General features: G+C 39.6%; 1 protein-coding gene across 1 annotated transcript in view; it reads right to left on the bottom strand.

Moving 5' to 3' along the window:
- CNTNAP1 (contactin associated protein 1) overlaps positions 1-25,690 on the bottom strand; it is a 941,217-nt gene that overhangs the window by 467,448 nt on the left and 448,079 nt on the right. Inside the window, exons 8-9 of the mRNA XM_044054679.1 lie at positions 16,023-16,284; positions 12,861-13,010 (exon numbers count right to left, since the gene is read on the bottom strand). Coding sequence (XP_043910614.1) covers positions 12,861-13,010; positions 16,023-16,284 — 412 coding nt within the window. The remainder of the gene's footprint in view (positions 1-12,860; positions 13,011-16,022; positions 16,285-25,690) is intronic.

Raw genomic sequence — 25,690 nt, 5'->3', positions numbered from 1 at the left:
CTGTTAACTACTGTTGAATAAATCAGTGCCTCTTAGAATATCAACAGTTAATGTTATAGATTTTAACTCTAAATTTAAAGGTGACACATTATATCAGTTTTTGTGATCTAATATTCTCTTTTTGCAAGAATTTAAGACTGCAAGAAAACATAAAGGATGTTTCTTTTAACCCAAAGGGTAATCTGTACTGTAGCATTCAGCTTGGCTAACGCTTCCAAAATGAGAATGTTAAATTTGAGAGGTAGGTGCGAATAGAAAACAATATAATTCAAAATTCATGTGGAAGGAAGATGATTAATGATGCCCATCAGAACAGAAAAATGTTCCTTTGGTGCCATGACCCCAACTATAACTCTCCTTTTCACTTTTTCTGCCACCCTGCTAGGAAAAGCTGAGGGATTTTAATTACCACAATGTTTTGGCAATCATAGGAGGGGACTCAAAACATGTTTCTGGATTCCATTCTAACCCAGGGCAGAAAGGCATTTAAAAGCTCAAAAAGTATTGCATGAAAGAATCCAGAGCTTAGTACTGAATGACATTTTAAGGCCGCTTCCTAAAGAGGAATTAGGATACACACTCATTATACCCAATCACACCTTTTCAGATAATTTCAAACACTTGTGAAAAAAAAACAGAAGTTAATATCTATTAATAAATTTCTCGGCAGTTCCTTGTGGACCATGTGACTATATTCCAAGCTATCAACCTAAAGAGTGAAGAAATGATCCTAAAATGTTAATGGTATTGAACCTTTATGAAAACAGAAGCTGTAAAGTGCATCCAGCTCACTCCTTTGTTCACAATGTTAGTCTTTGTGTGGTGAGAAAGTTTCAAGCTAGAAACTATATGTACAGCAGCAAAAGGGTGACTTCTGTCCAAAATGGACAACAGAGCACAGAGTGAAAGACAACTAAGAGCATTGCACAACAGTTACTTTTGCAATAAAATTTTAATTCAATCCTACAGACTTGCTCAAACAGCCATCCTAAAGAAGCATCAGAAGAGGACAGGTTTTCATTTAAAAATGGATGCATTGTAACACTGGGCCTCAGGATTTAAGGCCAGCATTCATTAAAATCAGAGGCAAAATTTGTCATCCAAGGTATACAAAACATGGTTAATAATCTTTGAAGGCATTAATGCTGAGTTCTGTAAGTCATTTTTATAGCCCCCCCCCCCGGCTGCTGATCCTTCAGCTATAATTAGCCATTAAATCCTCTATCCCAAGAGTGACAGCAATTCATGGTTTAGCCATCTCACAGTCAGCCACGAAGGGTATTTCTGTTATGATACTTACCTATGCTCTTGTGACTCACATGGGCTCTTGTGGCATCACTAAGGTAACATTATATGCCTTCTCCCTGGTTTGTATATACAACCCATGAAGATTATCATCACTAGTTTGGGATTGTCAGGCTCATGTCCCCCAATCCTACATCCATTATAGTGTCATGCAGGCCTCCAACCAAACAGTAGCAAACTGTCTGGTCTAACCACCAAATCCCTCTCTCCAGGTTGTCTTGATTTTGGTCATAATCAGTCCTTCTTTCCTCTGCATCAAAAGTCCAGACTAATTAAGACTGAGTTTGTCAAATACTATGAGCTACAATATTCTGGCAATCCTCTCACAGCAATCACCTTTAGCTGCAACAAAATCTTTCTAGAGAATGATCTCCTTGCAACATAAAACTAGAGAATGTTAACTGACTAAAACAACCAGTCTCATATAGGTTCATAGGTTCATAAGTGTGTACTAGGCTAATGGCCCTGGAGCCTTTACAAGCCTAGCCCAAAGAAGTGTCCTGGCATCATGCCGCCCGACATCAGTTCCCAGTGCCTCTATCAAGTACAGCCACTGGAGAGATCCCCAGGGTGAACTTTCTATTTCCCATCCACTCATCAAGATTTCTCTTAGAGAGGAAGAAAAAGTCTGGTAATAAGCACCACCTCAGGTGGCAAAGGACCTGGTCCACATGGGCTCACAGCAAATGTATGTGAACAGCTGGATCTACTTCAGTCTATTGAATTTTTCACATAACCAAAATGTAAAAGAACAAGACAAAAGGATCAGAATCACACATGAACGAATGTTTACAATGCCGAAAGTCATAAGTATGAAAAACAGGCTGGTCTATTTAAACACATAATTTCAAAACAAAAATATACCTTTTGTACATTTTTGCCTCTTTACAAATTATATATACCTACTGTGAGATAATACTATAGTGAGGAAGAGGGTGAATTTCCTGATCCTTGCTGTACGTGAGATCTCCATTCCAATGCTCCCAGTGGTGTGCGACATCCGCAGGTGTTTTTTCATTCTTATGACTTTCAGCACTGTAAAATGTTCGTTCATATGTAATTCTGATCTTTTTGTCCACAATAATTGCACTCACCAAACTGGACAAAGATTATACTATAGTAGAACATAATAGGCATGAATTACTGATAAACACAGAAGCAAAATTGTATGCAAATATCTTAGCTTTGTGTCTTCTGCCCATGTTAGCTTACCTAATCCTAGACAGGATTTGTAAAACATCGATTCAGTGCAGATAATCTCTGAGACCTAATTATGTTTTTTCAGAGTAAGAGACCGATACCAACTTGGGTCAGGGTTAGACTAGTATACTTCAAAAACACATTAAGTTCTGTATGATGACCATATTCACACCTATAGTGAATGTCTGTAGGTCTACATGTATATCACCCAAAGCATACATTAATGGAATTCACCGATTTTATTTTTGCAAGAGCCAAAGATTTCAACCTGTGGTAACAGTGTAAAGACCTAAAAATAGTAGTCCACACACCATATCACTCAATAATTAGCTGAAATTTACATAGTGATTACTGGATCCCCCAGTAATAGCCTTCATTAAGGATACAATAAGCAGGAACAATATGACAGTTGTGGGGGAACAAGGTGCTGTCAGTTCACATTACTTCCACAAATGGGAGACTCTGACCATTATACCATCTTGCTATCACCTGTTTACAAACCTGCACTGGTTAGAGAGAAACCCACAAAGAAACAAATCAAGATATGGCCCGAGGGGGCTATGGAGACCCTTCAAGACTGCCTTGAAAGAATGAACTATGATATGTCCACGGAGGCAGCCAGAGTGAATCAGCATATGAACATTGATGAATACGCTGAGGTAGTGATGGCATACATTTCAAACTGTGTTGAAGGGGTAACAAATACCAAGAGTATCACTATTAGAGCTAACCAGAAGCCATGGCTCACCCCTAAGCTATATGAGCTTCTGAAGGAGAGAAACACAGCTTACAGGGCTAAGGACAAAGCAGCCTTAAGTGTAGCAAGAGGTAATCTGAGGAGGGGTATAAAGGAGGCTAAGAGTTAGTATGGCAGAAAGGTACAGAGTCTCTTTGAAGACATGAAGGATGCAAGGAGACTGTGGCAAGGCATACAGGAGATCATTGACTACAAAATCAGGTCACAGTGTGAGGACAGCATTAAATTCTTGGACAGTTTGAACATCTTCTTTGGTAGATTTGAGGAAACAACAGGGTGGCACTAAAGCTACCTACTGATGAGAAGGATGCAGTACTCAGCCTCATCACAGAGAAGCTAAGAAGAGAGCTAAGGAGAGTGAACTCCAAGAAGGCCACTGGGCCAGGCAACATACTGGTCAAGGTGTTAAAAGGCTGTTCTGATCAATTATGCATACTGCTCAAGGAAATATTTAACACGTCTCTTGAAATGGCAAAAGTACCCTCATGCCACAAGGAAACTAACATCATCCCACTACCTAAGAAAACCACTCCTTCCAGCCCTAATGACTACAGACCAGTTGCTCTGACATCCACTGTTATGAAATGTTTTGAGTGGCTGATCAAAAAGCATCTTTCATCATGCCTACCTCCTGATTTTGACCCTCTGCAGTTTGTGTGCAGAGCTAACCGATCCACGTCCGATGCCATATCAGTAGCATTACACATCTCCCTTGAGCATTTAGAGGGCAAAGACAACTATGTGAGGATGCTGTTCATAGACTTCAGCTCTGTATTTAATACGGTGTTACCAATGCAGCTGATAGCAAAACTGGCACATTTAAGAATCAGAAAACGTCTCTGTAACTGGATTCTGGACTTCCTGATTGAGAGACCAGAGGGTGTGTTCAGGTAAAAACACATCGAAGTGCATCACCATTAACACCGGAATTCCACAGAGATGTGTTTTCAGCCCACTGTTATTCACCATCCTGACCCATGGCTGCTATGCAAAGCACACGTCCAACCATATCATCAAGTTTGCTGGTGATACCACAGTTGTGGGGCTCATCACAAAGGAGGATGAAAGGGCGTACAGAGAGGAGGTAGCATCTCTGATTAGTTGGTGCAAGGGGAACAAACATGACACGAATGTAAGCAACACCAAAGAGATTATCATCAACTTTAGGAAAAGGAAAACAGACCACCCAGTGCTCAGGATCAATGGTGAGAGTATGGAGAGGATTAAGAGTATGAACTTCCTGGGTGTACACATATCAGGGGATATCTCGGGGTCAGGAAACACCAGCTAACTGGTCAACAAAGTGCACCAATGGCTCTACTTTTTAAGAAGGCTGAAAAAAAGCTAAGCTTCCTCCTCATATTCTCTTCCACCTTCTATAGAGTTGCAGTAGAGAGCATCCTCACCTATAGCTTCACAGTATGGTTTGGAAGCTGCACAGTTACAGAAAGGAAGGTGTTACAAAGAGTGGTGATGGTTGCAGAGAAGGTAACAGGTTCCAGTCTTCCAATGATACAGCATCTTTATTCTACAAGAAGCATCCAAAAGGCCACCAAAATAATACAGGACAACATGCATCCTGTGCATGGACTGTTTAAGCATCTGGCATTGGGCAGGAGATATCGCAGCATCCACTGTAGGACTACAAGCTTCAATAACATTTTCTACCTTACAGTGATTAGACTTCAGAACTTGGGCACTAGTTCCAGGGGTCTGGACACAAGCCAATTTTTGTTTATTTGTGCAATACATACTTACATCTATTCCAAGGAAGTGCAAATTGTATTTATTATATCCATAGTCAGTATTATTTAACTCACTCAAGTTCAATATTATACAAATAACTTAGGCATTTCAATGTGTAGTGTGTTTTGTATTACTTTAAATAGGGTAGTTAATTTAACTCAGGGGAGGGTATTCTTTTCGTATATGAGTGTTGGTAAATGTCTCAGCTCTTTCTTGCATTTACTGAGAGTAGTACTGTATTTGTTAGCTATGTTTATTTGTCTACTTGTATGTGTTGTTTCACTTTCCTTTGTAATCTCAAGTGAGCTGAGGCATGAAATTTTGTTTAGGCTACACATGTGTAGTTCTAAATGAGAATAAAGTTTACTTTGATTTTGACTTACATTTCAGAAATGTAGGGGGAGTTGCGCACTTTTGATTTCTCTAGGCAGCCTCCTTGAAAACATCATATAGAGCAAGGTGTAAACCTTGTTGGTTTCCCCCACTGGAAAAAAAAAAGTATGTCTCCAAGGTTTGACAATATCAGTTTTGGCAAATGGCCCTCAATTCACATGCATTCATCAAAACTACTATCGATGAGTCAACATCTATCCAAGCAGTCATTCCCCCTACACACAGACACACATGCACACACAATATACTAATGCATATATCTACAGCTCTGCCTCCTATCCAAAGACAGAAATATGCTGTAGTCATTGTCTAGGGTTGCCCACACTAATCGGTTAATCCTCTGATCAAATATACAGTACTTAAAATTGTATTCCAGTCCATCCTATAATCATAGTCACTATCTATAGTCCACCATGCTCTGTGCTTTACAGTGAAAATATACTGAGCTCACTATCTAAGGACAGCTCCTCCCATCGTGATGTTTCAAATACAGTTTGCCTAGGGGGCACACCTTCTACCTCACTTAAAATGAAAACATGCATGTTGTTCATAGATCCCCCCCATCTTATACCATGAACAAAATGCTTATAGTTAGAGCCAAAAGCATTCCCTTCCACCTATTGATGTGTACCACAGTGCTGTTAGCCCTGCATCAAATCACTCTGGTATACTACTCATGAATGTGCCACACAAGTGGTTAATGGATATGCTACTTGTATAGCTCACTTAAACATGTGTGTCTTCATGCCAGCATAAATTATGTATGTGCTGTAAAAGATGAGTACAGGTGTTCATGCTCAGTGAAGGAAAGACAACCCAATATTATATAATATGACAGAAGGGTCAGTAACCCAATAACTTAAGGCACACAGCCCTTCACTAGTGGAATATATAACAAATGATCCTTGGGGGGTGGAGGTCAAGAGGAAGTTGAAATCATAGGAGAGTGCTACATGCCATCATTTTATGGACTGTAGCTGCCCAGTGTTAGGCCTAATTTCTTCTTTCCTTCATTATCTTTTTTTTATGAATCAGGAGCAGGACTGAATAAGACAATAAGGAATGTTCACTAGCATTCCATTACGCCATGTTCTTTTCCATGGAGCAAACAAACAAAAATCTTCTAACTTGATATTTCCATCCTTCTTGCACTAACAAGAAGCAACAGGATGTATGAATTTTATACATAGACTTAAAACATTGGCATTTTAACCTTTCAGAGTTCTGCATTGCCTTAATTTTGCCTGACTGAATTGTTTGCCTGACTGAATTATTTTATATATTTTTTGGCACTGTTTTATGTTTCTCATCTGTCCTGAAACTGTTATTTCCCCCTGTTTCTGAGGTGGAGTTTATAAAACTGGTCTAACGGCTTTTGTGTTATCTGATTGCTTCAAGGCTTGCTGATTTAAAAACTAGTTAGTAAATTCTTGCATACACTGTTGGAAACTCCTGGTGTCCTGGCTGGTGTGATTTTTCAAACAATCTGGAAATATATCGTTGATTGATAAGTATATTTCTTGGCATTCTAACCTTTCAGAGTTCTGCATTGTCTTAATTTTGCCTGACTGAATTATTGTTTGCCTGACTGAATTATTTTATATATTTTCTGGCATTGTTTTATGTTTCTCAGCTGTCCTTAAACTGTTTTTCCCTTTACCCCCCATCCTATTCTTGTGGTATTTTTATAGTTGGTGGCTTTGCAGTTCCCCGCCCCTACTGTAAATTTGATCTGGGACACCCCTCCCAGTCTGGTGTTCACTCTACTTAATACAGAGAGAACATTTGAGAAGGCCAACCCCCTTGTCCCTTGAATTTTTCTTCTGCTCCTCCTTCCTCTCTCCTTGCACTTTACTGAAAAAATGCACTTTATTTTGCTTTTGCCTCTTCTTAAAAGTACTCAATTTTATTTATTCTGCTGCATTTATTACTGCTTGGTAGTAGCCTGATTAAATTGTAACTGTTATTCTAAGCCTTTCGGTTTAAGCACTTGGGCTTCAGTCCAATTGTTTTACATTGAGAAGGTTTGTGGTCTGCACTGCTGTGGCAGGACAGGTAGCTTACATCCTAAGTTGGGAATTGCTGATTGAAGGCTCAGTGTCTGTTATTCTAAAAGTGTATTAGTTCTAGTTTAAGCACTTGGGCTTTAGGCCATTTATTTTACATTAAGAAGGTTTGTGGTCTGCACTCTTGTGGGAGGAGAGGTTAGATTCTGCCGTTTTGAGCTGGGAATTCCTGGTTAAAGGATTATTGTGCCTGCTTATTTGAACTGTTTCTTTCCGAAATTGGTATGCCTTGTTTGCTGTAGCATAAACTAGATTCAGGCATGTTAAATCTAGCTTTGTTTGTATAACTTGAGCACTAATCCAGGCCATCTTTTTTTGGAGAAGGTTCCACTGCACCCTAGTGGCAGGAGTGTGCAGTTAAAACTTGTCTGATTGAAGACTGCTGGAACAGAGCTCAGTTTTGAGTTTTTTTACTGGTTAATTGGGTAATTTGTTTAAATCAGTTTGCTCGTTTACTCTGCTGGATTTATTACTGCTTGTTAGTAGCCTGATTAAATTGTAACGGTTATTCTAAGCCTTTGGTTGAAGCACATGGGCTTCAGACCAGTTGTTTTACATTAAGGTTTGTGGTCTGCACTGTTGTGGCAGGACAGGTAGCTTACATCCTTCTAAGTTGGGAGTTGCTGATTGAAGGCTTAGTGTCTGTTATTCTAAAAGCTTATTAGTTCTGGTTTAAGCACTTGGGCTTCAGGCCAGTTATTTTACATTAAGAAGGTGTGGTCTGCCCTCTTGTGGAAGAGAGGGTAGATTCTGCCCTACTGAGCTGGGAGTTTCTAGTTAAAGGCTTATTGTGCCTGCTTATTTGAACTGTTTTTCTGAAATTGGTATGCCTTGTTTGCTGTAGCACAGACTAAATTCAGACCTGCTGAATCTAGCTTTGTTTGTATAACTTGAGCACTAATCCAGACCATATTTTCTTTTAGAGAAGTTACCCCTGCACCCTAGTGGCAGTAGTGTGCAGTTAGAACTTGTCTGATCGAAGACTGCTGGAACCGGGCTCAGTTTTTAGCTTTTTATTGGTTAATTTGTTTAAATCAGTTTGCTCATTAGCTACTATTCCCGGTGCCTTAAAGTCTGCTCTTCAAATTTTCCCTTAGAATTAGCCAGTTTTTTTAGTTTTAGCACTCATATCTGTTTCTTTGAGTTCAGGACTTGTTCAGAACTCGTATGCACTAAATAAGCTACAAATTACTACAGCACTCAACTTTCTTCACTTGTCTAGAGGAAAACAGTTTTTAGTACTTAATAAATAAGCACCTATCCAGGCATGTCTAAGGGTCAGCTCTACCTGATGAATCTGGGCATCTTGGGGCAATGCAGCAATTGCCTCATGTACATAGACAACCCTCTCCTCCTACCACCCAACACTACAACCTGTGAGAGATGCATTTATATAGCCAAACCAGAAGCAAAGCTCTCTTCACCCAAGACTGGACTAGACAGTCAAGAGGAGAAGGTAAACACTTGCACCACACCACACGCATCACATAGTCCCTCAAAACCTACATGACCAAAACACACACATAGCAACACAAAACATACACCTACATTTGCGGTGACTCTCAATAAAAATCTGCTCAAGCAACAGAGACCTCCAAAGCAGAAACGCATGCAACCTACACCCCACAACACAACCCAAATGACACATAACCCACAAACTCAGTGTGTCATTCAACCACAGCCCATAAGGCATAACAACGTACCCAACACTCTAGTCATAGGGGACTCTATAGTCAGGCACACTGATATTCCACTCACCAGGCTTAACAAGGAGAAAGTTACTGTCATCTGCCTGTCGGGTGCCAGGATCCACCACATAATGCATGCACTCAGGTTACTCCACAACAAGTACAAATATGACTCTGTCATTGTCCATTTTGGTGTGAATGACCTGAGACGTACCTCCCTGGACTACAAGAAAAAAGACATGGAGGAGCTCTTTGATCTTGTAGCGCAGGCAGGTATGACCCTAGCCCTGATTAATATCCTGCCATCACCCAGAATACCACAGTACAAGGACAAAATGATGGATTTCAACAATTGGCTAAGTTTCTGGTGTCATTCTAAGGGGATCCAGTATCTGTCTGCCTGGAATGACATAACTGACAGACCATGATGCTTTGCCAGAGATGGCCTGCACCTGTCACCCTTGGGATTCCAGATACTGGCTAAGGCTCTTGCCACTCCTATAGTGCCTTTTTCAGGCAAGGTTCAAATGACAAATTCACCATCGTAACAGTTACAAGCAAGCAAAATCTGAGGGTAATGCTACTCAGTGCTAAAAGTCTAAACCTCAAAATGCATTCACTCGAGGCACTCCTTAAAATGGAGAACATTGACATCTGTGCAGTGACAGACACCTGGTTCAAGGCTGCAGAGAGAACCCGTGCATTACCAGGCTATAATGTACACCACACCTTTTGCCACCTAACCTGGACTGAAACACGAAAGGTGGAGGCATGTCCATATTCATTAAGGATATCCACACCTCCAGGCTAGTTGTTCAGCATAATGCATCTGAGATTATCCAAGTGCAACTAACTCTGGGCAAGACCGCAATCCAAATTGTAACCAATCCCCCACCATGCCCCAGGATTCCCACTCCTCATTTCTTGATACACTGGAAAATATTAGGGTACAACCCAACACCCTAATAATGGGCAGTTTCAACTACCCCACCATTAACTGGGAAAACTACTCATGTACCAACTCTTTTGCTCAACGTTTTCTGGAATTCATAAATTCCAACTCCTTGTATCAACTTCTCCACACCCCCAACAGGGGCAGCAATATCCTAGACCTGGTCATTACTAATATGGGCGACCAGTGTTTCACACCAGAGGTCAATTCCTCGTTAGTCAGATCTGACCACAAGCTAATCAGCCTAGACATCCACATCTCACCCCCATCCCCCATTAGGGAAATCACTGTAAAAAAGTTCTCCAAAGCCAACTTCATGCTTCTTAAGACAGAAGTGGCAAACTTCACGACACCCATGCAGATGGACAATAGAGGTACGACTGTTGAATCCTACACAAATGCACTTTATAAGCATTAACATGAGTGCATGGATCATGCTATCCCTAACAGAACCAAGATGCTATCCTCCAAAAAAAGGAAGCCAATCCAGTGGTCCCATGCCATGAACAAACTCCACAACAGAAGAAAGAAACTTGCAAAAAAGAGTAAAATCCCACGACTGGAAGAACTCTCTGGTCAGCCTCAGTAAGAAGCTGCAATCCCTCATAAAATCCTCCACAAAGCTAGTTATGAAAACAAAATCACCACTGATTCTAAAGACAACCACAAAGCATTCTATAGCCATGTCAAGAATCTCAATGGCAACACTCAGATCTGCTCTGTTACAGCACAATGGCATTAAATATACAGAACCAACAGATATTGTCAACATCCTAGCAGATATGTTCAGTGCTAACTTTACCCCCTTCTCACCCCCTAAAGGTTCAGTGCTAACTTTACCCCCTTCTCACCCCCTAAAGGGCCCATCTCTATAACAGAAGAATGCAAAGTTCCTGTAATCACGGCTGCACAGGTAAAAAAACACACTCTCCAAAGCCAAGAACACAGCATCCATGGGACCTGACAACATCCCAGGCTGCTTTCTACATGAACTACAGAATGAACTGGCACCCCACCTAAGCACCATGTTCAATCATAGCCTCACCTCAGGCTTTGTGCCTACTGAATGGTGCACAGTTACGTTATACCACTCCACAAAGGGGGAGCCACCACAGACCCCGGGAACTACTGCCTCATTAGCCTAACGAGCCTGGTTTGCAAGGCCATGGAACATGTCATCATGGATCTTATAAACAAAGACAATGGTAATCTCCAAAGTCTGGACCCTACCCAGTTCGGGTTTGTAAAAGGCAGACCATGTCTCCTAAACCTGACTGACTTCTTTGAAGCAGTCACCAAAGTCGTAGATGAGGGTAAGGTGGTTCACACAGCCTATCTAGGTCATGCCAAGCCTTTTGACACCACCCCCCACTCTGGAATTATAGATAAACTCACTAAACTAGGTATAAATTCCTATGTCACAAGATGGGTTGCCAACTGGCTCACTGACAGAACCCACACTGTGAAAGTAGCAGACTCCAAATCCGACTTCAGACCAGTGACAAGTCGAGTATCACAGGGCTCAGTCCTGAGTCCTCTCCTGTTTAGTATCTACTTTTCTGAAGTACAGGCTAACACAGAAGGTCTTTGGCTAATGAAGTTCACAGATGACTGCAAACTAAGAGCCATAATCGAAACTCTTAATGATGTGCACATCCTACAAAAGGGCCTCACGGAGACAGATGCCTGGTGTCAAAGCCATGGCCTCAAGCTCAATGCCAAAAAGTGCATTGTCATCCCCTTTGGTAAAAACACTGTATCCATGAGCTACCACATAGGTGGTAGTCTACATAACACCAAGTGTGTTAAGAGACCTTGGGACACAGGTGGACAGTAGTCTCTCCTTTGATAATCACATTGCCAGTGTAGTCAGGAAATCCTTCTACGTGGCACACCTCATCACAAAAGGTTTCTCATCCAGGAAACAAGAGGTCATTGTTCCCCTCTACTCATCACTCATTATACCCATTATGGAGTACAACACCCCATTTGGTATGTACCTCACAAGACATCTACAACAACTGGAAAGGCCATAAAAATACCTCACAAAGAGGATTACTGGCCTCAAACAGTTGCCCTATGCAGACTGTCTCAAAAAACTCCATTTTAACTCCATCGCATATCGCCTACTCAGAGGTGATCTCTACCTAACATACAAAGCTATGTCAAACCCAGAGCTGTTGGACATGCTCTACTTAAAGAAATCCCAATCCCTCCAAGCTACACGCTCTAGGGACCTAAACCTTGTCACCACAATAAAGAGAACATGCTGGAGGGATAGATTCCTGTCCCAGAGACTTCCCATACTCTGGAACAAACTACCTATCTATATCAAACAAAGCTCCTCATTAGCACTCAAGAAAAATCTTGATTGGTTGGGAAATAGGAAATTCACCCTGGGGATCACCTCTGTGGCTCTGATCTACAGGGTTACAGGAAAATAATTTTCTTGGGTAGCGAAAGCCAGGGTACCTTTCTGGCTAGGCTTGCATAGGCCCTAGGGCTGATAGTCTAGTACCTAGCTATGAACCGATAAAAGATGAGCAAACAACCTATTTAGGAAAACTGTAGGCTTGCCTCAATTAAATGATACACCAAAGGGATGAATGAGAATTGCTAAGTATCCTATTGAAATACGGTATCTGGAAGTAGGAAAAGTTATGATTAATGCATTTGCAATTTGAAATGTTATAAATTCCAAGGAAATTTGCAAAAAAGGGAAAAATATACATATACTTATATATTTAGCTTACCGCCAAAGAAATATTTATCCCCTGTCTGAAGCCGAAAAGGGCTAGTATATCGAAATGGAGCATTTTCTCTATTATCAATGATAATAGTCACAGTGCCTTCTCTAACATCCAAATCAAGAGAATGCCAAAATCCATCATTCAACAAATGGCCTGCAAAAATTGAGACAAAGGTTAGTCAGAAAGATGGAAAGAAAGAAATTTCAATTAAAACTGACTGATAGGCAAGCATCATGCTGACAAATTTTCTGAATATTAAACCACTTCGACATAACAATGAACACCAACAAATGTACAAGCAGAAACTACTCCACAGCCTAATGTGCGAAACATAAGTAATCACGGTTACAGATAATCAAGTCCACGTATGACTGACAATACCTCTGCTGACAGACATGACTGACACCAGGAAAAAATGCATTTGACAAATTCTGTGTAGTTATAGTCTCCATTTTAGAGGACATACCCAATGTTTACTGTCCAATTTAAACTATATACTCATTACAGATACCCAGTCTGCCCTAATCCCAGTTTACACATATTCAATGTGATGAAAGTACCAGTCTCAGAGTACTTGGTACTGCCATCACCTCATTGTAATCACCAGCCACCAGCTGAAACACAATGTCTAAATGTATGTCTAGTACAGGAGATATGTTCATTCACAAATCTTCAATTCATGGTTGTTGGGTCATTAATAAAGGAGAACAGAGCCAAGGAGCAAGAGGAAATGCAAAATGCAGAATGGGCATTTTCCATGTACAGGAATACATCAGAAGGGCCAACTTCTAAGATAGCCCAGACAAACTACTCTAATAGTCAACTGGGTGAAAGGCAAGGACAAATTCTCTGTTAAAATTGCTTGAGTCAAAACATGCCATAAAGACCTCATGACAGCTGACTGTGTCCCACTTTGCATTATACAGGAAAGTCTTGACTGTGATCATGATGACTGAAGATCAATTACTGCCCCAGGCAATGAACCAGCCTGGCAGCAGACACTGGCAGTAAGTGGCCGGTGCTGACTTTCCCATTCTAGGGAAAAGGAGGTGGCCTAGCCTGCTGCAATGCTGGCACCTTCTGAAAAAAAGGTGCGAAACATGATATACATGGGCTAAAAATGTGCGTTTGGCTCTGTTAGGATGCAGTCACACAACAACCTTTGTGAAGCATGTGCAAGAATCTACAATCCCACAGCGGAAGGCATAGCAATTACCTGCATAGGTGAAATAGCATGTCAGGTGAAAGGAGGCAGGATTATAGCAATTCCAATGGCTGCTTGGATAATGGCCCCCCACAAGAGGGGTTAATAGTTAGCAGATAGTGGGAGATAAAGAATATATTAAAAAATTACGAAAGATTACCACATCTTCTCAATGTTCTCTAATCAAGAAAAATGTTATTTTCATAAAGGCGGAGGTAGAAAAGAAAGATATTTCTTTTTTTAAAATAACTATAGCAAGTAAAAATTATAAAAAGATCAAACTTCTCGCATTATTGTAGCTTAAAGTTTGTGTATGTGTGTTTGTGTGCGTGCGTGAATGAGTATTTCTTAATGTTGCATAATGGGTGTTTAAACAGATACAGAGAAAATGTTTTGCATTTTGATGGTTTACATTGCAGGTGAGCACTTTAAGCCTTGGGGTTAAGCAGCATTAATCAATATTGCCTTTTGAAGACCCAGATACTTTAAGAAATCATTTCTTTTTGTTTAAGTTATGTTTGTGGCAAGCAACTGTATGCTTTCCTGCTATTATTTTCCTGCTATTGTACTATGGGAATAATCTAGTTACATTTCTCATTGCTTTCACTGTCTGGGTGATGTTTCTACTGTACACATTTTGCACATCCTCTTGCAAATATTATGTACATACTGAATACTGAATTGCACCTTTGTCCATAACTGTAAAATATTAACTATGTCTTACATGACTGCAAAATGTAACTGAGTTGTTTTGTGCTGCCCTTTTGGGGCCCGGTTTGTTCCTGAAAAGAGTCAACTGACCAGCCCACTTGCTTAGTTAAACAGCAACAAATAAAATAAATACATTCCCTAAAGGGCATGTGAACCACTATCAATTTCTTTTTGTCCACTTTTATGATTATATTCATTTGCCCTGAATCTTCTTGCAAATACAGATGGAAGGTAGTTTTATGATACAAATTATGCATCTGCGTAGTACAATCATTTGGGGAGGTTGGCATAATGGTAAGGTATTTACCTTATAGACACAAGGTACAGGGTTTGATTCTCATATAGGGTAATTGGCTATGCTTAAAATGGCCCAGAAGGGCAGTTAGCCTAGTATGAACCCAACCTAGCATATTGTTAAGTATCTAATATAGAAACATGGGTGAAGAATGTAGAAGAATTAGTACAACTAAGGAAATGGACTTGGGTACCCAGAATATAACCCTACTGCTGTACCTTGTGGGAAATGAGAACAGTTTGGTTTGTCTGCCATTTCTCAAGTAATGAGCAAAAGGAAAATGCTGAGTAATAAATAAAAATAGCCACAATATACTATGCAATCAAGCTGCAATTACTGCGCCTCTTGAAATATATTGAGGCATGGAGTGATGACAATTGTATCAAGCTGGTAAGGAAGTCTGCAACAAAAATATTACTTCTTACCTTGAAGTAGCAAAAGTATTTTTCCTGCAAACAAGACTGTATGTTTGTTTAAATGGTCAGTTTTATAGTACCATCAACGGATTATACATTTACCTGATATGACTCAGTCATTTTTCTAGTTTAGTGTCTAGCTAAAACAGAAAATGACCAGTAGATTAGTCATTAGAGAATACCATTTACCAGTCTGATGGACTTGTGTTTAGCCATACTAAAAGTACCTGGGATTAACAAGTTTACAACTCAAGTCATGGCAAGCAGAACAGAGTTTTGAGAATTTAACACCCACCTTGCTCATGAGTGTTGTAACTTTAGATTTTATGGAGTAATTTATGACCACTAGGAAATTGCTTACTTTATTTACATGTATGCTCTTAATTATTTAAAGAAGCATTAAACAATTCTCTCTCTCTGCCAAGTGAGCAGTAAATTACTCATAATTCAAACTGAGACCTATATCTTAATTTTCTGGCAATACTGAAATAAGCAATTGCTGCTGTACAAAAAAAAAAGAAATTCGTACTATACAGTACCTGCAGCAAACTCCAGACTTTTTAACCCGGGTTGTGCAACTGAAACATTGATCTGTCCTTCGCTCAAGCCCACTTCCAGTGAACCCAGCCCACCTTCAAAATTAGTAAACAGTAATAATCCAGATGCATCCCATGTTCGAAACTGAAGGCTAACAGCAACTCTGCTCTTCCAAGGTGTCCCACCAATCAGCAGAAAGTTGTTAATTCCAGCAAACATTACTGGAAAGACTGGTACATCCTGGCAGTAGAAATCAAGGTTTCCCTAAAAAAAGAAAAAAAAAAATCAAACAAAAAAATACTTAAAACGATGGCACTAACTATTAAAATGAGTACTTAATGAAGCAAAATGTCATGTCTTAGCAGTTATTTAAATGTACACTTTAACTTCTGAAAATACTTCTAACCATTTGTAAACCTAGAAACAACGATTCATGAATTGAATATTACAAGGGATATATATGACTGTCACCAGCAAATCATTAAACGTGCATTTTTTTCAGTTTTGTTTCTAATTATCATAGCTGACATACTCCAATCTGCTGTCCCATAACTGTGTAACAGCATATTTAGTTCCAGTTTCCCAAACACTAGCTTTTGAATTTAGAAATAAAAACCTACTCAAATTGGAATCTGCAAATTTAAATAAAATTATCCTTGTCACTGTCATCCATTCCTATTATGCATCAGAAATGGCATTTTGTAATAAATATTTATAGCCAACATAAAATCACTTAAGTCAGCAGCAGGACCCTCTCCTTCGAGTCAGTGTGAATAGTAGTTATCTCTGAAATTATATTGAAATGCCACCCCATGCCACCCACGTTTTGGTAACTGCGATTTAGCACATTCTAGCACATGCTTACTGAGACCCAAACCCACCACCAAACATAGACAAGGATGCCTTACTGTCTGCTGTAACTACTAACACTGGTTATCCTCACTTGTCACCCTGCTTCCTCTAGTGCCTTAGGAAAAAAAAAAATAACTTCCAAATGGGACCTCAATCTCTCTTTCTTACTCTCTCTCTCTCTCTGACATCCCACAATATTGAAATAAAAAAAAACTTTTTTTCTAATACAGTGATGCTTCCTTTGGTTAAATAATTATCCTGCTAGTCTAACATGTCACCTGACAATTTCTTAATTTTATCAGACATTAAAAATAGTGATAAGTTAATTTCATAGTTCTACGGTCCTTGCTAACTGTACACTAAAAATAAACAAACTAATTATTGGTCCTCCCTTAAGCAATTATGATCATTTCGCTTTAAGCTTTGAAATCCTACTAGGTTCGCAAATATGTTCACCAGCTGAAAAAAAAAAAATAATGCAATTAACTGTACAGAGCTAGAAGATACAGTTAGTGGTGTTTATTGGTCCCAAGAGTTTATACTAACATTACATGAGAGAATGCTCAACACTGGAACAAATTCATACAAGATCATTTAGTGAAACAGTTGTAACTCATAACTCCATCAAGTCTGTCATCTCCCATCCTTATTAGATGGGAGAATGCTCAACACTGAAACAAATTTGTATGAGATCATTTAAAGAAACAGTTGTAACTCATAACGCCATCAATTCTGTCATCCTTATTAGTGGGATAAAAACTTAAGGAGACTTAAATTTAGAGAGTAGAGGGTAATGCAATGATGGGAGGCATCTACTGAAAATAATCAAACACTCTACTGGTAACCAATTGGAATGTCGGCCCCACTGCAGTGAGTCCCGAAACACGGAGACTGAATGACAGAAAGAACGGATTTACATATGCCAAGTCCAAGATGGCCATTTCTCTGAATATTCCCTTTTCTTCCAGTTATGTCAATCTTGGGAGTTGGTATACACAAGTTTGAGGGGGGGCAGGGGCTTGCCTCCCACATGGGGGTGCAGGGTGACTTGTCCCCTGCAAAATGAAGTTTTAAGAAGAGCAATTTTTGAGATTTGCTCTTCTCTGGGTTTTCAGTCTTTTCCAGCTTTTCGGCACTGTTTCAATAGGCAGCCCACTCTACTTTAATTGGCGTCAAAGCCAAATTAAATGAAATGACATGAAATTTCAAAACTCTACTAAATAAGAAAATGTGAGTACAGAAGAAAGTTGGCAATGCTTTCAGGTAATAAGAAACACTTCTATAAACATGTTAACTTGAAAAGTAAAACTAGCCATTTAATAACATCCATACTCCATACTACCTAATGGAGAAATATTAGATGATCCCATATTTGTATTTATTTATTTCCAGTTTGATGACCAGGGAAGTCCACTAGGCCCAGGGAACCCATTTTCAGTGGAGGCCCAGGGAGAAAATCACCACAGCACAAAATACAGTTAAAGATACAGAAATGTATAGAAAAAAAAAACAGTTACAAATACCAATGCATATCAAAGTGAAAGAAAAAGTATGCACATTATCTACATAGACAAAAACATCATGTAGATCCAAATACAAATATATTTCAAAGTGAAAGAGAAAATTATTTACAATATTTATATACAACAAAGTATCATGTGGAATTAGCAGTTATTGAGAAAGAATCATGCTTAAAAGAAGCCTAGATGCACGGGAGGTAAGAGAGCTAGATTGGGAGAAGGCAGAGTTAGATTGGGAGAAGGCAGTTACATTTCCATTTAAAAGAGAGGTAGCAGTGAAGCTGAGTTTTAAAGTTGTCTGTGTTCTACATTGTCCTTAGGGAGGAGGGGAGATAATTCCATTTCTTGGCTAAGGAAAAAGAGAGGTGAAGTTGTCCAGCAGGTCTTTTAGGTTTCTGGACAGTAATTAAGTTTTGGTGTTCAGATCTGAGATTTCTATTTGGAGTGTAAGGGAGTAGGATGTTAGTCGGTGCAGGGCATTTGGTTGGGTTGAATATTAGCCTGTGAGCTGTAGTAAGTTGGAGGTAGTCCAGATAGTTAGGGAGTTCTAACCAGTTTAGAGAGTGGAGGGTAATACAATGATGGGAGGAATGTTTGGCTTTGGTGGCAAATTTAGAAATTTTGTGTAAAAATTTTCAAGTTTGGAAGAGATGGAGAAGGATAGGTTGGTTAGTAAGGGAGCACCATACATTAGGGAGGGAAGGAGATAAGTAGAGGTGAATGTATGTCTAGTAGAAGGGGAAAGAAAGTGATTGTTTCTGTATAACACGCAAGGTTTTTGGTGGTTTTTTTTTTATATTTTGCTGTATGTGGGTGTCAGACCTTAAGTGTTCATCTATAGTTACACCAAGTAATTTAGCGAAGGGAACGACTTCAACATGAGAGTTGTTTTGACTTAGGACTTGGAAAGAGCTTTTATCATAAGGGAAGAATTTTGAAGGTGGGAATAATAATATTTTGGATTTGTTTGCATTGAGAGAAAGGTGGTTTTGGAGCATCCAGGTCTCAGTGGTTGAGAAGGCGGTCTGGGTCTTAGTTAGAAATTCAGGGAGATTAGTGGCAATCTAGACTAAAGTTGAGTCATCTGCATATTGTATGACTTTGGTATAGCAGAGTAAAAATTATTGCTAAAGATATTTAACAACATTGGACCGAGAATGGATCCCTGGGGTACACCGGTAGGAGTGAGTACAAAAGGTGAGGTGCCTTTTCTCCATTTCACAGACTGAGATCTGTCTGACAAGTAACTTGAGAACCAGGATAGGGTGTTTTGGGAGAGATTTAGGTTTGAAAGATGGCTCAGAAGATGGGTATGAGAAACAGTATCAAATGCTTTGGAGAAATCTAACAGAACTGTTGATACTATATTCCCAGAATCATGGGCTTGATTGACTCTGAGAAAGAAAATAAAACTGTTATAGTGCTATGCCCGGGCCAGAAATCATGTTGGGTTGGGGAAAGAAGTTGGTTTTGAGTTAGGAAAGTCATGAGTTGGAAGTGAATAAATTTTTCTAGGATCTTTGAGATTGGGGAGAGGACAGCTATGGGGCAGACGTTTGAGATGCTAGTGTTTTTCCCTCCTTTATGGAGAGGTAGAATAAAGGCTGTACACCAGAGTTTGGGGATGTAGGATTCCTGTATGGATCTATTGATTAAGATGCTAACAGGGAGTGGGATTCCATCAGCAGCAGACCTGAGGAAGAATGAGGGGATGTTGTCAGGGTCACTGGAGTAGAGTTTTAGTTTGAAGAAGTCTTTTAATGTAGTTGGTGGAGATGGATTTGAGCTCAAACATGGGGGGAGATTTAGGGTCAGAGGGCATGAGGGAGGACATAAATGAGGGAAAATGCAGAGGAGAGGAGAGGAGTTATTCTTAGAAAAAGTCTGGTTAGTTTTGATATTGAGTTGATAAAGAAAACGTTGAATAGAGAGGCTGTTTCTAGATCAGATTTGCTGGGGTCAGGGCAGGGACTGTTTTTGGTGCTTGGGTTGAGAAGTGAGTTTATTAAGTTCCAGAACTGCCTGGGGCTTTTAATGTGGTGTGACTGGAGTTTAATGCAATAGGATTTTTTGTCCCTGATGATTTTTTTTTTTTGCAAGGTTACAGAGCTGTATATAGTAAAGAAGGGTTTTGGGGAGTTTATTTTTTTTGGTAAAGTTTATGGGATTTGTCTCATGCATTATTTGTTTGGTGTCTTTAGTTAGCCATGGGGCAGTTTTGTTTTTTATTCTTTTTGTTCTTGATGGTGCTAGAGAGTTTAGAGTATTTAGAAGGTGGAGTTAAAATAGTCCATGGCATTGTCAAGTGGAAGAGTTTTTAGAATGTTCCAATTCATTTGTTTGATGGAATTTGAGAAAGTTTTGGGGATGAAGTTACTGAGGTTACACGTGAGTATATACTGATGTTGATTGGGGGGGGGTAGCTCAGTTTACGAAGGCTGGGAGGTGGTCGCTAATGGAATCGGTGATGGTGCCAGAGTTGGTGATTTTATTTGGATGGGAGACTAGGATCCAGTCAAGAGTGGATCTTGGGGGATTTATTTTATTGGGTCTGGTAATAGAGTGGGTTACCTGTGTAACATTGAAGAGACTAATAGATAGGGTAGGTGTGGAGTTGTTGATTTTATTCCAGTCTATGTTTACATCACCTAGTATGTAAGTCTAAAGGTTAATTTCAGTTGAGGCCCATAGGAGAATGTCTTCGAGGATTGAGGTGTTATTTCCAGGTGGGATATAAAGGGTGATAATACAAAGGCTTTTATGATTATTGATTTTTTAGCAATCGTGCTACTAGTTCTGCATTAGTGAATTTAGGAATAAGATTTGGGAAAGGAATTATGGTGAGAAGTTTGGAGTAGATTAAGGCAATGCCTCTGCCTTTTCTGTTTAAGTGGTCACATCCGAGAGCTTGAAATCCAGAGGGTAGGATTTCAGAGTCAGACATGTGGGGTTTGAGCCATGTCTCAGAGATGGCAACAACTTCTGTTTGGTTGTCGCTTAGCCATGCTTGGAAGTGAGATATTTTGTTATTGAGACTCTGGGTGTTGACTGCAAATATTTTAAGGGTTTTATGGGGGGGGCAGAATGGCTTGAGAGAGGGGCACTGTTGTAAGTGGATGGGTTAGGTACAGGGTTAGGGTGAATGTCCCCTGCTAGGAAGAGGATGTTGAAGAAAGATGATACTAGGGGTTTTGGTTTGGATTTTACGTGTTCTGGGAAGTGTAATATTAGTTTAGGAATATGAAGCTTTGCTGTGGTTGGCAAAATTTTAAGGTGAAACTGATGGAGTGGGTTAGGCTGAAATGGAGAGGGGAAGATGGAGTAACATTAAGTGTTTGTGTGGTGGTGATGGAAGTTAAGTTTTAAACTATGGGGGGAAAGTGGGGGGGTTGGTTGGTGGAATATGAGCTGGCATGGTATAAAGGAATAGAAATATTAAGAGGGTTAGGGGAGCATGGAGGGTTTGGAACAGTAAAGAGAGCATGGCTAAAATGAGGTTGTCTAATATGTAAAGATTTGTAATTGGGAGGTTGAGCTTAGGAGTGGGAGGGGATTGGGTAAGAGTGATGCATTTAATGAGTGTAGGTATGAGGAGGAGGAGATAGTGTAGGGAAGGTGTTGATTGGATGATGGATGTTGAGGAGTGGGGAAATGGTTAGAATAAAAATAGGAGTAGTGGGGGTGGGTGGGAATTGGGGGCAGGGTAGGGGAGCAGAGTGAGCCCATAGGGTGAACAGAGTGGGCAGAGCAATCCCAGCAGAGGTGCGTGGAAAAGTTATCAATGATTGCAGGTAGGTGCTGACAATGGTAGAGGACAGTCTACAACAATTCAGTTCAATTCTCTGTCTAGGGGAGCAGGGCCATATGTATATAAGGGGTGGAAATGGATTCCAACCTAGTAATGCTAGGTAGAGGTGCTGTCTGAGATTATGGGCAATAGTAAGGTTGCTTTACAGGCAGGCACTATTACCGGGAACATGCTCTGCTCATGGGGGGAATTTATGGAGCTCTGCTGCCACCTACTGTGAAAGTATAGGTGGTGCAGGAGACTAGTGGAGGAGAGAGGAGGTAGTCCCAGTGGGTGAGTGAGTGTGCACGCTATCGGGGGTGCACAGAAAGTACACGGGTCATACACAGTACTTCTATTTCTTAAATCCTACTTATGCTTACATGCACTATAGAAACAGCTGTTCATTTTCCCTGGGAAAAAGTTTTTAAAAGAAAATGTTCATTTCTGGTTGTAGGACCGAGGGCATTTAGGTGTCCTGGATGGGAGGGAATTCTGGTTTACGTGAGCTGAAATGAACAAGGAGAGAGATGGGGCTAGTGTATGAGTTTAAACTGTTGTTGGGAAAGAGAGAGAGAAGCGTGTGGGGGTAGATTGAGAGTGGAGTGTGCAGTGGGTGAGGTGGGGATAGAGGAGCTGTATGGCAATGAGTTTTACAGCACAGCAGAACACACAATAGTATTAGCACAGTTATCTTTCAAATAAACACACAAGTGTTTATCAACATAGAATCGTTCTATAAAGCACAACGCTTAAAAGCTAACATGGTCTGTTATCGGCTGCAATGTACTGTGGATGCGTGGTGCATTGCTGTTTTTACCATTCAGGCTAATGCATTCAGCCGAGCTGTTTGTTATACTTGGAGAGACTGCTTAGTTTATGAACTGAGAGTGACTAACCAGTTCAGATTTAAAAATAAAAAACAACACTATTGTATAGCTATACGAACAAAGAGTGATCAACCAGATCAGAATTACTTAAACTAGCAGTAAAATGCTGTTGTATAGCTATATAATACAGCTTGAGCATGGTATAATGTACTGTTGCAAAGTGGCGTAATGTACAGATTGTTTATACAGCTAGCGATAAACAGCTGCTAGGATTACAAGAAGTATTCTGTTTAAAAATAGTTAGAGACTTTTAAGTCAATGATTGCAGTGTTTCACCGAGCCAGTTAGATATGGTTGTTACCCTGGCTAGCTAAGCACAAGTATTAATGCTATTGACACTACAGGCTGTTAAAAATGGTTAAGGGAGCCCTATTATCACAACACTTGCAGTGTTACAAAGGTCCAGTTAGAAACAGATAGCCTCACTAAACTAGAGCAGAGCTATGTTAAATGCAGTTTACAGCTTATAACTGCATACAACGAAGCTCTGTATCCAGATATCGATACAGCCAAAGGTGATTATGAGTTCACCAAACAATGTACTGTGAAGTCAGAGCAGTAGAAGGTATAATAAAGCAGTACATGCATAACATCACCTGTAGACCCAGATAAAGGCACTTGCAGAAATAAATGTGTAGACTAGCTTAGCAACAATAACATTTAGAACAGCAGATTTGTCAGTAAAATAATCAGCTGCTGATAAATGTACTACTTATTTTTCTCAATCACTTAATAATTGAACCTTTATGTACAGATAATTAATCCTACCTATTTATACCTTAAGATATGTACTGTAAAAAGTGGCAGTAAATTAACCATGGGACTAGACAGCATTCTAGCTACTCTGGTGACAAAGACTCATTTAGTTATTATTAATACACTGAATAAAATAGTTAAACTGCGAGCTAATTGTCAGGTTCCATTGTTTTAGAAAAAAATCTTCTCACCAGTTCTTAAAAAGAAGTAATAAACTTGATGTGGCTAATTATAGCCCAGCTAGTCTTATTTCAATCTAGTGAGCTTACTTTCTGACAATATGAACCTCAAATTCAGCACTGACTTATACGAACATGGATTAGTGCAGTAGTGTCTATGCTAGCAAATCTGACTGCATTCTAGGATCAAGCTACTATTACACTTCATTCTGGCTTGAAATGGGAGCAATTTTCTTAGATTTAGTCAAAGCTTTCGACAGGCTACCCCACAAATCTATTAACAATGCTATAAAGAGCTGCAGATATACTCACTGGTATTTTTTTTAGATCCCAACTACTTTCTTTTTTGCGCCAGCATTCCACAAGGATCAGTCTTGGGACCATTTCTGATTAATTTAGTTTTCTCTATCAGTCCATCAAAAAAACAGTGTTGCCTTGCTAAATATGCTGATGAGTGCAGAATATGTTTCTTTGCTAATACTAACAAGCATTACTCAGAAACTTATACATTTATGGAAGAGTTCTCAGCATGGGCAATAGCAAAAGGCTTAAATGTTTAGTACAAATAAATGCCAGATACTATATTTTGGGAAATCTGCCATACAATCCCCACTTAATCTGACTGGCTCTATATTACAGGAGCTAAATGAATATAAAGATGTTAGAATTTTGATTACATCTGAATTTTCCTTCAACAATCTTGCGAACAGCCTATGGAAAAAGGCTTTGTCATTTAGGACTCTTACTTAAATCTGTTTCCTTAAGGGAGAATCGCAGTCCAACACTTCTTTATGAGACTAATATTCATTCCCCCTCTTGAATTTAATAATGCTTTTTGCATATATACTAGGATATAATTACTTAAGATAGAAAATGTTCAAAGGAAATTCACCAAACATGTAGCTTCAGTGAGGCATCTGAGTTATCATAATCAGTGCAATAATTTAAAACTATTTTCTATACACTACAGATATTTTAAGGACAAAATTGCACTAGCTTACAGAGTTCAAAATGATGACTTAATACAGATTTTTGACTTGCTTCCTACAACCAACTACTGATGTCACAGGTACAATGATATAAACTTTTACATTAGTAAAAAATGGAACAAATATCAAAAACAAATGTATCACTCAAACAATAAACAGATTCTGGAATAAATTTTTTTAGGTTAGACTCTTTGACATTGTAGTTTTATTTAAATAAACTAAGGCTGCATAGGTAGGTGATGAAGTACTCAACATGACTTTCAATGAAAACAGTATTCCTTGAAGGCCTTTGGGCCGGGGAACTGTATAACCAACCTTATGAGAATTTACTTTCACTTCATCTCCCCAATAGCCCACCTCGGGAATCATAAATAAGCTCATCAGCTTAAATATCAACCCCTATGTCACAAGATGGGTTGCAAACTGGCTCAGGGATAGAACCCACATGGTCAGAATTGCAGGTGCCATGTCAGACTATAAACCAGTTACAAGTGGCGTCCCACAAGGCGCAGTCCTAGGACTTCTCTTGTTCGGTATATATTTCTCTGAGGTACAGGCTAACACAGGAGGACTATGGCTGAGCAAGTTCACAGATGACTGCAAACTGGGTGCCATAACTGACTTGCCGACTGACACAAGCATCCTCCAAAAGGGTCTCACAGAGATGGATAACTGGTGCCAGAGCCATGGCCTAAAG

This window comes from Protopterus annectens, chromosome 13.part0 (genome assembly GCF_019279795.1).
Source record: "Protopterus annectens isolate FY-2018-M chromosome 13.part0, PAN1.0, whole genome shotgun sequence".
NCBI classification, from domain to species: Eukaryota; Metazoa; Chordata; order Ceratodontiformes; family Protopteridae; genus Protopterus; species Protopterus annectens.
Note: the sequence above shows the minus strand (reverse complement) of the source record. Positions and strands in the feature narration are given on the sequence as shown.